This window comes from Mobula hypostoma, chromosome 6 (genome assembly GCF_963921235.1).
Source record: "Mobula hypostoma chromosome 6, sMobHyp1.1, whole genome shotgun sequence".
In the NCBI taxonomy this organism is placed as follows: domain Eukaryota; kingdom Metazoa; phylum Chordata; class Chondrichthyes; order Myliobatiformes; family Myliobatidae; genus Mobula; species Mobula hypostoma.
In genome coordinates, this window is record NC_086102.1 from 41,788,299 (window position 1) to 41,801,880 (window position 13,582).

Below are 13,582 nucleotides of genomic sequence, written 5' to 3' on the forward strand. Positions count from 1 at the left end.
CCATATCCAGCAGTATCCGTCCACAATCTTCTACACCATCAACCATATCCAGGAGTATCCATCCACAACCTTCTACACTATCAACCATATCCAGGAGTATCCGTCCACAACCTACTAAACTATCAACAACACCACAAATCTTTGTATTGTCTGCAAACTTACTAACCACCCACCCATTCATGGTTTTATCCAAGTCATTTATATATCATAAATAGCAGAGGTCTCAATACGGACCCTTGCGGAATACCATTAGTCACAGATCTACAGCCAGAAGGTATCTCATTAACTACTCCCTTCTGTCTTCTACGGGCAAGCCAATTCTAAATCCAAATTGCCAAGTCACCATGGATCCCATGGAACTCAGTCTTCTGGATGAGCCTATCATGTTGGACATTATAAAATGTGTTACAGCAATCCATGCAGATAAGACTACATCCACAACTGGGCAGCGCAGAAAGTTTAAAAAGGAAGGTTACATCCAACGGCTGTCTTTTGGATTGGGACAAGCAGAGCAGTGTGGGAACTGAATTCTGAAGGAAGGCAGTTTTTTAAAAAACTTTTTTGAGTGCAAGAAGGACGAGACTGCGCGGGCGTGTGATGTAGACAGGGCAGTGTGGAGAGTTTAAAAAGGAGACCACCCTATACAGCGGGCAGTGGTCAGAGCGGGCAGCAGAGTGAGTGGCAGCACAGTGTAGGGCTTTGGCTTCAACGGGCTTCGGCGGTAACTGGAAGAGGCAAGAGCGAAGCACCAACTCTGACAGGGGACACCCACGGTGACCGGGTCTCTGGCACTGAGCCTGGCGCTGTTGTGCAGGAGGGAAGGAGGGAGAAGAGGAATGCAGTAGTCATATGGGATTCCATAGTCAGGGGAGCAGACAGGAGATTCTGTGAGCCTGATAGAGATACCTGCATGGTGTGTTGCCTCCCAGGTGCCAGGGTACGGGATGTCTTCGATCGGGTCCAGAATATTCTAAAGGGAGAGGGCAGGGAGCCTGTTGCCTTGGTACATATTGGTACCAATGACATAGATAGGAGAAGGGAGGAGGTCCTGAAGAGATATTTCCGGGAGTTGGGAAGGAAGCTGAGAAGCAGGACCTCCAGGGTAGTAATCTTGGGATTGCTACCTGTGCCATGTGCTAGCGAGGGCAAGAATAGTAGGATCAGGCAGATGAATGCGTGGCTGAGAGACTGGTGCAGGGGGCAGGGCTTCAGATTCTTGGATCATTGGGATCCCTTCTGGGGGAAGTATGACCTGTTCAAAAAGGACAGGTTACACTTGAACCCGAAGAGGACCAATATCCTGGCAGGAAAGTTTAATAGAGCTGTTAGGGAGGGTTTAAACTAATTTGGCAGGGGGATGGGAACTGGAATGATAGAGCGGAGGAAGGGGAAAACTGAAATAATGCTAAGATAGTGAGCAGTAAAGATGTCAGGAAAGATAGGCAGGTGATGGGGCAAATTTGTAGCTATTGGGATGAGTTGCAGTGCAATCAAAGCAAAAAGTACCAAATACTGGTCTTAAAGTGTTATATTTAAATGCACGCAGCATAAGGAATAAGGTGGATGATCTTGTCGTACAGCTACAGATTGGCAGGTATGATATTGTGGCCATCACTGAGACGTGGCTAAAGGATGCATGTCTCTGGGAGCTGAACGTCTAAGGATACACGGTGTATTGGAAGGATAGGAAGGTAGCAGAGGGGGTGGCATGGTTTTATTGATAAGAAATGATATCAAATTATTAGAAAGAGGTGACATAGGATCGGAAGGTGCAGAATCTTTATGGGTTAAGCTAAGAAATCGCAGGGGTAAAAGGACCCTGATGGCAGTTATAAACAGGCCTCCAAACAGCTGCAGTGATGTGGACTACAAATTACAACAGGAAATAGAAAAAGGCTTGTCGGAAGGGCAGTGTTATGATAATTGTGGGGGATTTTAACATGCGAGTGGATTGGGAAAATCAGGTCAGCACTGGATCTCAAGAGAATTTGTAGAATGTCTGCGAGATGGCTTTTTAGAATAGCTTGTTGTTGAGCCCACTAGGGGATCAGCTGTACTGGATTGGGTATTGTGTAATGAACCGGAGGTGATTGGAGAGATTGAGGTGAGGGAACCCTTAGGAGACAGTGATCATAACATGATTGAGTTCACTGTGAAATTTGAAAAAGAGAAGCCGAAATCCGATGTGTCGGTATTTCAGTGGGGTAAAGGAAATTATAGTGGCATGAGAGAGGAACTGGGCAAAGTTGACTGGAAAGGGACACTGGCTGGCAGGAAGGACGGCAGAGCAGCAGTGGCTGGAGTTTATGCGAGAAGTGAGGAGGTGCAAGACAGGTATATTCCAAAATAGAAGAAATTTTCGAATGGAAAAAAGATGCAACTGTGGCTGACAAGAGAAGTCAAAGCCAAAGTTAAAGCAAAGGAGAGGGCATACAAGGAAGCAAAAACTTGTGGGAAGACAGAGGATTGGGAAGTTTTTAAAAGCTTACAAAAGGAAACTAAGAAGGTCATTAAGAGGGAAAAGATTAACTATGAAAGGAAGCTAGCAAATAATATCAAAGAGGATACTAAAAGCTTTTTCAAGTATATAAAGAGTAAAAGACAGGTGAGAGTAGATATAGGACCGATAGAAAATGATGCTGGAGAAATTGTAATGGGAGATAATGAGATGGCGGAGGAACTGAACGAGTATTTTGCGTCAGTCTTCACTGAGGAAGACATCAGCAGTATACTGGAAACTCAAGGGTGGCAGGGAAGAGAAGTGTGCGCAGTCACAATTACGACACAGGAAGTACTCAGGAAGCACAATAGTCTAGAGGTAGATAAATCTCCTGGACCAGATGGAATGTACCCTCGTGTTATGAGGGAAGTAGTTGTGGAGAATGCGGAGGCATTAGCGATGATCTTTCAAAAGTCGATAGATTCATGGTTCCGGAGGACTGGAAGATTGCAAATGTCACTCCGCGATTTAAGAAGGGGGCTAGGAAGCAAAAAGGAAATTATAGACCTGTTAGCTTGACCTCGGTGGTTGGGAAGTTGTTGGAGTCGATTGTCAAGGATGAGGTTACAGAGTACCTGGAGGCATATGACAAGATAGGCAGAACTCAGCATGGTTTCCTTAAAGGGAAATCCTGCCTGACAAACCTATTACAATTTTTTGAGGAAATTACAAGTAGGCTAGACAAGGGAGATGCAGTGGATTTTGTACATCTGGATTTTCAGAAGGCCTTTGACAAGGTGCCACACATGAGACTGCTTAACAAGATAAGAGCCCATGGAATTACAGGAAAGTTACATACATGGATAGGGTGTTGGCTGATTGGTAGGAAGCAGAGAGTGGGAATAAAGGGATCCTATTCTGGTTGGCTGCCGGTTACCAGTGGTGTTCCACAGGGGTCCGTGTTGGGGCCGCTTCTTTTTACATTGTACATCAACGATTTGGGTTATGGAATAGATGGCTTTGTGGCTAAGTTTGCTGATGATACAAAGATAGGTGGAGGGGTTGGTAGTGCTGAGGAAACAGACAGTCTACAGAGAGACTTGGATAGATTGGAAGAATGGGCAAAGAAGTGGCAAATGAAATACAATGTTGGAAAGTGTATGGTTATGCACTTTGGCAGAAGAAATAAACGGGCAGACTATTATTTAAATGGGGAAAGAATTCAAAGTTCTGAGATGCAACGGGACTTGGGAGTCCTCGTCCAGGATACCCTTAAAGTTAACCTCCAGGTTGAGTCAGTAGTGAAGAAGGCAAATGCAATGTTGGCATTCATTTCTAGAGGAATAGAATATAGGAGCAGGGATGTGATGTTGAGGCTCTGTAAGGCGCTGGTGAGACCTCACTTGGAGTACTGTGGGCAGTTTTGGTCTCCTTATTTAAGATAGGATGTGCTGATGTTGGAGAGGGTACAGAGAAGATTCACTAGAATGATTCCGGGAATGAGAGGGTTAACATATGAGGAACGTTTGTCCGCTCTTGGACTGCATTCCTTGGAGTTTAGAAGAATGAGGGGGGACCTCATAGAAACATTTCTAATGTTGAAAGGCATGGACAGAGTGGATGTGGCAAAGTTGTTTCCCATGATGGGGGAGTCTAGTACGAGAGGGCATCATTTAAGGATTGAAGGGCGCCTATTCAGAACAGAAATGCGAAGAAGTTTTTTTAGTCAGAGGGTGGTGAATCTATGGAATTTATTGCCACGGGCAGCAGTGGAGGCCAAGTCATTGGATGTATTTAAGGCAGAGATTGATAGGTATCTGCGTAGCCAGGGCATCAAAGGTTATGGTGAGAAGGTGGGGCAGAGGGACTAAATGGGAGAATGGATCAGCTCATGATAAAATAGCGGAGCAGACTCGATGGGCCGAATGGCCAACTACTGCTCCTTTGTCTTATGGTCTACCCTCATCCATCACCTTTGTAGCCTCCTCATAAATCTTGAACAAGTTAGTAAGGTAAGACCTGGTCTGGCAAAGCCATGTTGACTATCCCTCATTAGGCCATGGCTCTGCAAATGCTCACAAATGCTGTTGAAAGTGATAATGACTCAAACTTATCCAAAGAGATTACGTGCCTTTGCTTCTACCTCTAGGATGCAGTATTTTTTCTTCTGTCCCAGACAAGTAGTTTTATTAATCTGGTTCTATGTTCCCTTATTTTAATATAAAAGTGAGAAAGGGAAACTATAGTATCTGTATTTAGTTCTAAATTGAAGTTGATAAAGAGAAAGCTTCATACAGAATGAAATACCTGCATGAGTCTATTCCGACATTCTTCAGCGTAACAGTAGAGGCATAAGTGAGTCCCTCTTGTAGGATACCAAAATTCATTTCCCTTGGAAACAGCTCAAAGCCTCGTACTGGTTCCTTTAACAGACCGCTTGCTACAGCTCCAGTAATGGAAACGGTATTGACTTTTCTTCTGACTGGTTCTTCTATAACTGCAAACTGTAAAGGATACAGACATTTTAATAGTTGGTAGATAGCAAGTATTGTTATGTCACAGTTAAGTTACTGATCAAATATGACACTCAGGATGTTGATGGGTGGGGTATTTGGTAACAGGAAGGCCATTGACTGGAGAGGAGAATTAGACTTTTCTCTTTAGCCAAGTCACTACTTGGCATTGGTATTGTGCTCCTTATCACCTGTGCCTGATGTGTACATTCTCATTTCTTAGGTGATAAAACAAATTCATTGATGAAGCTGCTGAAGTTAATTGACCTAGAATTTGCTATGGGAAGTTTCTGTAATAGAGAAGATTTACCTCCTGAGGATATTCCTTTGTGCAAGGTATAATTTGAGCCAATAGAAAGCTTTTCTCATTGAACTTAGCTTCACTAGTGTTCCTTGAAGCAGATTTGGCTATGTGTGAGACTTTCTGGTAATGTCTACCCATGAACTGCTTTCGTGTCTGCCATCTTTCTTCTAGTGTCAGATTTCTCTTCTGCTCTCAAGCTAGCCATTAAATCACTGAGGTTTCATAGTGTTGAGGTCAGAAAGATTTGGTCCCAAACTGTCAAAATCTTAGTCCAAGTTAAAATTTAGCTTGCTTTGGATCAACTTTTTTCTTTAATTTTTCTACCGTAGAAGATAGCAAGTAGCTAGGATAAATATCCATTAAATTAAGTCGATTATTGGATGTACTTCCACACAGTCAAAATATCCTGATTTCTGACTGTATATTTTGCTTAACTATTCCAATTTACTTAAGCACATGAAAACCTGAGCCATTACTTTCCTAATCCTCATGCATGATGCAGCATGTTCCAGCATGTTCCAGGGCAGTGATGGAAGTAGGACTCAGAAAAAGAATTAATAGAAAAGAAGAAGATTCAAAAGTTAATGGAGGAGCAGAGGTTTCATTCTCTGGTGAAATTAGAAGAAAAAGTCTCAGAAGTGACTTCTGGAGAATGAGAAGATGCAAATTTTCTGCCAATTTTGCTGTTGTATTGAATCTTGCACCACAGTCTCAACTGACACTAAAGGCATAAGAATTGACGATTAATTTGCATTGACCTACAATATAACTTAAATGAGGCAGGTAATACCTCCATTGGAACAAAGATGGTGGTCAGAGCACATAATTGGCTGAGGACTGCTGAGGATTGGAACATGAAGGTAATGCAGAATTTAATTAGAGAAGTCCATTATTGTATTAGCTTCATTCTACTTTCCAAATCATCTGAGAGGTTGGCCGGCAAGTAAGAGGGAAAACAATAGCATGAGGAACCTGAAACTGGCGATAGGTTTGAAATCAGGACCATGACACTAGGGAAGAATCATCATGCTTACAATCATGCTTGAGTAAGTGATTATCATTGTTTTACCAAAGATCCTAAATATGCAGGTAAATTGGGAAAATCAGGTTGGTGCTGGATCCCAAGAGAGGGAATTTGTAGAATAACTACTAGATGGCTTTTTAGAGCAGCTTGTAGTTGAGCCCACTAGGAAAAAGATGATTCCCGACTGTGTGTTGAGTAATAGACCAGATTAGGGAGCTTAAGGTAAAGGAACCATCAGGAGACAGTGACTATAATATGCTAGAATTCACCTTGAAGTTTGAGAGGGAGAATATAAAGTCAGATGTATCAGTATTACAGTGGAGTAAAGGGAATTACAGAGGAATGAAAGAGAAGCTGGCTACAGTTGATTGGAAGGGGTCACTAGTATGGATGACAACAGAACAGCAATGGCTGGAGTTTCTGGGGGAATTTGGGAGGTGTAAGATAGATTACAACCCAGGAAGAAGAAATACACTAAAGAGACAACTGTGGCTGACAAGGGAGGTCAAAGATAGCATAAAAGAAAAAGAGAGGGTATATAATACAGCAAAAATCTGTGGCAAGTTAGAAGATTGGGAAGCTTTTAAAAACTAGTAGAAGGTAACTAAAAAAACCATCAGGAGAGAATAGATGAAATATGAAGGTAAGCTTGCTAATAATATAAAAGTGGATACACAAAGTTTATTTTTAGATATATAAAGAGTAAAACAGAGACAAGAGTAGATATCAGGTTGCTAAAAGATGACGATGGAGAAGTAGCAATGGCAGACAACCTTAAAAAATACTTTGGATTACTTTTCATTGTGGATGACACGAGCATTATTCCAGAAATTTGAGATTGTCATAGGGCAGAAGTGAGTGCAAAGAAGTTGCTTGAGAAGATGAAAGGTCTGAGGGTAGGTAAGTCACCTGGGCCAGATGGATTGCACCCCAGGGTTCTGAAAAAGGAAGCTGTAAAGATTTTGGAGGCATTAGTAATGATCTTTCAAGAAATACTAGATTCTGGCATGATGCTGGAGGACTGGAAAATTGTAAATGTCACTCCATTCTTTAAGAAGGGAGGAAGCAGACGAAAGGAAGTTATAGTCCAGTTAGCCTGACTTCAGTGGTTGAGAAGATGTTGGAATCCATTATCAAAAATGAGGTTTTGGGGTACTTGGAAGGCACATGATAAAATAGGCCAAAATCAGCATGGTTTCCTAAAAGGGAAATCTTGCATGACCAATCTGTTGGAATTCTTTGAGGAAATAACAGGCAGGATAGACAAAAGTGAGTCAGTTGATGTCGTATATTTGAATTTTCAGAAGACCTTTGACAAGGTGCCACACATGAGAATGCTTAACAAGACAAGAGCACATGGTCTTACAGGAAAGATACTAGCATGGATGGAAGATTGACTAATTGGCAGAAGGCAAAGATTTGGAATAAACAGGGCTTCTCCTGGTCGATTGCTGTTGACTAGTGGTGCTCTGCACGGATCGGTGTTGGGACTGCTCCTTTTCACGTTATCTGTCCATGATTTGGATGGTGGAATTGATGGCTTTGGGGTTTTGGGTTTTTGATCCTTCACATCAACCGGGAACAGATGGAGGGCGTGCAAGGGAGCAGTCTGTCACTGGATCGAACTCGGGAATTTCCGTTTCTGAGCCCGGCGCTGAAACATACGTTTCTTAAGTGTTTTATATGCATAGAAAGGTAAAATATATACTATATACTAAGACAAACGTTTGACTGACGCTAAATAATACCGGATGTACCTGTTCCGACTGACTTAGTAAGAGAACTTCTGGTTCTTTTTCGATCCCGATCCACGATAACCTACACACATCCTCCTGTATACTTTAAATCATCTCTAGATTACTTATAGTACCTAATACAATGTAAATGCTATGTATAATAGTTGTTACACTGCACTGTTTAGGGAATAATGACAAGAAAAAATAAGTCTGTACATGTTTGAACAACAAGTGCTGGAAGAGCATTTCTGGGTTCTCTCGATTCACAGTTGGTTGAATTCGCGCATGCGGTACTCGCGGATAAGGAGTGCCGACCGTATAGTGTAAGCAAGTGGATGGCCATGCACTTTGGTAGAAGTAATAAGGGCATAGACTATTTTCTAAATGGGGAGAAAATTCAAAAATCAGAGGTGTAAATACCAGTACATCTTGTCTTAGGTGAAGGAAAGGTTAAGGAACCCCTAAAGGTTAGCTTGCAGGTTCTGTCAGTGGTAAGGAAGGCAGGTGCAATGTTAGCATTCATTTTGAGAGGACTAGAGCATAAGGTCATGGATGCAGTGCTAAGGCTTTATAAAACATTGGCCAGATTGCACTTGGAGTATTTTGAGCAGTTTTGGGCACCTTATCGAAGAAAAGATGTACTGGCATTGGAGAGGGCCCAGAAGAGATTCAGAAGAATGATTCTGAGAATGAAAGGGTTAATCTATGAAAAGCATTTGATGGTTCTGAGCCTATACTCACAGGAGTTAGAAGAATGAGGGGTGATCTCATTGGAACCTATTGAAAGGTCTGGATAGAATGGATGTAGGGAGAATGTTTCTTATAGTGGGTGTCTAATACCAGAGGGCACAGCCTTGGAATAGATGGTCATCTGTTTAGAACACAGAAGAGGAGTTATTTCTTTAGCCAAAGGGTAGTGCATCTATGGAATTCATTGCCACAGACATCTGTAAAGGCCAAGTCAATGAGTATATTTAAAGTGGAGCTTGTAAGGGCATCAATGGTTACAGGGAGAAGGCAGGATAATGGGATTGAGAGGGATAATAAGTCAACCATGATGGAATGGTGGAGCAGACACAGCAGGCAGAATGGCTTAATTCTGTTCCTATATCCTATGATTTAACCCCCCCAGGTAACTGCTTAGGAGCAGGAAGATAAGCCTTTGGGGTGCAAATAGCTGAGGGATTCCTTAGCAAAATGGACAACAAAATGGAGCTATTGCACATTGATATTAAGGTTGAGGCAGCCAGTCTTGGTAATTTAACTTCAAGGAGTGTAATCAACCATTTAGAAGGCTGTAAACAGATTGAGAAATATATGGAAGCATGTTTAACATAACTAAAAGATTTATTATTTACTTTCTTGACAAAGATCATCTCACTATTCCTTTGGTATAAGGATCAATGATATTGATAAAGGTCTGCTCCAGGTTGTGAAAACCAGACTTAACCCATACATACAAATGAGCAGTTGGGAGATTGGAGGGATGGATGGGGATGGACTTTCCAGCAGTTGTGGGGCCGCAGGCCTCTTTTGTCAGGTGAGAACAGGGCATTTCCATAGCGCCATTCCCAAACCCTGCACCCCCACCCCTAAGCCAGAGCTATCAGGGGCTTGGTTGAGCTGAGCAGAGTTGTGATCATTGCCCAGGCTAATTCACTTACTGTGTCAGTGAGGCCAGATGATAGCCACTCTGCCCACGTCTGCTACTCTCCTACCACAGCTGTTTTTGTTCATTTCTGACTTACAAGCAAGTTTGGGTTATGAACAATTTTTCGGAACTAGACACTCTTTTAACCTTGGGACTATCATTTATGATGTTTACTAAAACTCTTACCTTCTTATTAGGTTGTGAAAAAGGCTTTGAGCTCAAAATAGCTGACGGAAGTTTGACCTTCTCTTTCCTTGGCTGGCTAGCAGCATCAAGTACCAGGCTTTTGTGGAATATGATGTTACTTTCATTACCTGGCAACTCTTCTGGATTGTATTCCACCATTCCATTTACTTATAAAAAGGAAAGATTTGCATAATGTAATTAGAATCTCAGAAATATCTCCAAATCCTTTACATTATAGCAAGAAGACTAGAAGCCTTTTGAACAAATTACCTCAGAATCAGTGGCAGTAATTATAGCGAGACAATGAGGAATAAACAGAAAATGTTGAAAATTAATAACCTTTCCACTTGAGGTTGGAAGAGTTAAACAAGTTTATAGCTGCAAAGAAAAAGAAAGGATGGGGGAGGTGGCTGGAGCGAACACTACCCTTCCACACATTCTCTGCATCTGAAAACCTGTCTGTCTTTCACTTCTCCCTAATTCGCTTTCACTCTGGGAAAAAATGTTTCACATGTTGATTACTTCCAGCAATTTCATCTTGTATTCCAATAAATAAATATTTTGTTTTTAGGTAAGTATTGGAATTCAGAACTATTGCTTATTGAAATTTGCAGCCTTATGCTTCTTTCTTCTTGATCAAATATGAATTTAAATTATCTATACATTCCAATTCTTTCAAAATACAGGGCAAAGCATGCGTTTAGGTATATGTTCCAACAAGTTTACCCCTGATTTAGTCCATGACATATTGTACAGTACATTAGCTACTGTTCTCAACTATCAAAATTCGTTCATTTGACTGCAAAGGAATGGAATGTGTCTGAATGAACATCCGAGGAAGAGTGAAACCTGAGAAGGGAGCTAAGAACAAGAGAAACAAAGCTGGTAGTCTCAGTCAAAATGCATCTTCCCTCTCCTCCTGATGCAGTGTCCAAATACAAAACTTCAAAAGCTCCTTTTCCCCATCAACTGATGCTGCTTGACCTGGTGAATTTCTCTAGCTTTGTCCAGTAGTTAATGGTTGGGAAATCAACCATTTTTGCTTATTTTCCTGAAACCACTACAGCCAGATAATCCCTATTCTATGATTTTATACAGCTTTATATTATAATTAATGGAAACCACTCTCATTGTTCTTTCCCATATTCTACACAATTAATTATCACACATTCAATTTTAGTTTGGAATCCACTTGTGTCTTTTTTTATTGCTATGTCCTGTTCTGTCTTTGTATCTGCCTTTTTACATTATAACTGTATATCTAAAGCCTATTTTTGCTTTCAAGCTATAAATTTCTGCAATATCAATCACTACCTACAGTGTAAATAAATATAGTTTAGCTCAAATCTTAATTAAGTTTAAAATATGAAATTACAAGAGTTTGATACTAACTTGTCCCAATGTCTTTCAATTCATTTACCGGAATGGAAAGTGGTTTGTGCAAGGACCAACAGTTGTTCGGTTTCTGAGAGGTCAAGTCTTGTTCAGTAATTCTTTGTAGGATGGTTTCTATTAAATGATGAAGAAACAGAAAGAATCTTGGTCATATTTCTATGTTTAATGCTGTTCATCATCTTGTTCCTTTGTTGTCAAGATTCTGAAGGAAAGGGCAAAAGTAACATCAGTTATCATTCTTCTTGGTCCTGAAGAAGTACAGTGACATTTAAATAAACAAGAGATTCTACAGATTCTGGAAATCCAGAGCAACGCACACAACATACTAGAGGAACTCAGTAGGTCAGGCAGCATCCGTGGAAATGAACAAACAGTCGACATTTCGGTCTGGGATCCTTCATCAGAACAGGAAAGAAAGGGGGAAGGTGCAGTAATAAGGTGTGGGGGGTGGGGGAGGAAAGGAGCACAAGCTAGAAGGTGATAGGTGAAGTCAGATGGGTAGGGGAGGTGGATTGTATGAAGCTGTGAAGTGATAGGTGGAAAAAGTAAAGGAATCTGATAGGAAAGGAGAGTGGACCATGTGAGAAAGGGAAAGAGGAGGGGCACCAGGGGGAGATAATATACAGCTGAGAAGACAAGAGGGAACCAGAGAAGGATATAGAAAAAGAGGGAAGGGGGAGGGGCAAACAATTATCAGAAGCGACAGAAATCAATATTCATGCCATCAGTTTGGGGATTACTGAGCCAGAGTATAAGGTGTTGCTCCTCCAGCCTGAGAGTGGCCTCATTGTAGCAGAAGAGGATGACACATCAGAATGGGAATGGGGATTCGAATTAAAATGGTTGGCCACCCTGAAATCCTGTTTTTTGTGGTTGGAGTGAAGGTGCTCACTAAAGCAGTCCCCCAATCTATGTCGGGTCCCACCAAAGTAGAGAGCACCAGATACAGTAGACCACCCCAAAAGATTCATAAGTGAAGTGTTCCCACCCCTGGAAGGACTGTTTGGGGCCCTGAATGAAGGCAAGGAAGGAGGTGAATGGACAGGTATAGAACAAATCCAGATGATTCTACCAAGAGGGGAGGTGGAAAGGGTGATATATAGGGAGAGACATAAAATGAGGAGAGAGATAAAGCTTTGAAATAAAAAATACAAGGTTAAGTTCTAACCTCCTTGGCCAGAAGTGCCATTGCATTTAAATATTATATTGCCTGTCTGCTCCTTAACCACTGGTTTCCAATTGTGTCTTCTTAGGATTCCTGAAGCAGCAGAAACTCAATGTTTTTAAATCAAGATCATATAACTTCAATGCTAATTTAACACAAAACTGTATAAGTTCCAGCTGAGAGGTTAGTTTTCAAAATGAAAGTACATGCGATTGGAGGCAATACACTGAATTGACCGAAAATTGGTTGTTAACCAGGAAACAGAGAGGAAGAATAAGTGGATCAATACCAAACAGATCAGAGTTTGGGCTCTACTGGTAAACAACATATATCAATAATTGTATAAGGGAGCTAAATGTAATATATAAATGTTTGCTAATCATATGCAACTTGGTGGAAATGTAAGTTGTGAGGAAAACAAAATGAGGCTTCAAGGTGATAAGTGAATATATGAGGTGAGGGCCTCCGTTGGTCAGAGTTGACAGTGGAATTGTGTCCCAGTTGTCTAGATATGCAACCCAGGGCTGTAGCAAACCCTCCCCCTCCCCCAAGCATCTGATGAACTCAAAGGAACAGCAGAGACTGGTACATGTTGGTACCTGAGGTGTCACAGGAGTTGCCAGTCAACATTGAACTCAACTTAGGACTGCCTTAGGGACTCCAGCTCTGGATTTTTCCCTAGGGTTTACTCCCGAAGCTTTCCCCAAGAGTGGGTCTAGCTGCAAGGCAGCAGAGGTTTGAGATCAGAGTTTTCCTTTTCCTAGAGGAGCTGCCAACCATGGTTAACAAGCTCCATCTGCACAAAGTTACTGGTTTTAAGGCACCTGTAACCCACCCTTGCCCCTTCTCCTGTCAGTAGAAACACTTTCACCAGACTTAGGAGCTAAGCCACACGTGGAGGCCAGGAGCTGGACTTTGTTGTCAGAGGCTATTTGAGGTGCATGCCTTTGGGATCATTTAATAGGTAGTGGGAGCTGGTCCCCATTACCACACCTGGCTATAACAACCTTAAGGAAGTCAATATAATGTGGATAAATTATAGAATCATAGAATCGTTCAGAACAAATCATACAGGGCCCTGTAAAGTTGGTTGGGATGGACCAGTTGGGCCGAAGGACCCATTTCTGTGCTGTATGATTATGCTCTATGATTTTATTATAAAGCCACT

The 13,582-nt window shown here is 41.7% G+C and overlaps 1 protein-coding gene across 7 annotated transcripts in view; it reads right to left on the minus strand.

The window, feature by feature from the left end:
- spag17 (sperm associated antigen 17) overlaps nt 1-13,582 on the minus strand; it is a 266,599-nt gene that overhangs the window by 10,088 nt on the left and 242,929 nt on the right. For all 7 annotated transcript variants that reach the window (XM_063050679.1, XM_063050682.1, XM_063050683.1 and 4 more), the window contains 3 exons: nt 11,247-11,363; nt 9,855-10,021; nt 4,748-4,944 (listed from right to left, as the gene is read on the minus strand). In XM_063050679.1, the coding sequence (XP_062906749.1) occupies nt 4,748-4,944; nt 9,855-10,021; nt 11,247-11,363 (481 nt within the window). The remainder of the gene's footprint in view (nt 1-4,747; nt 4,945-9,854; nt 10,022-11,246; nt 11,364-13,582) is intronic.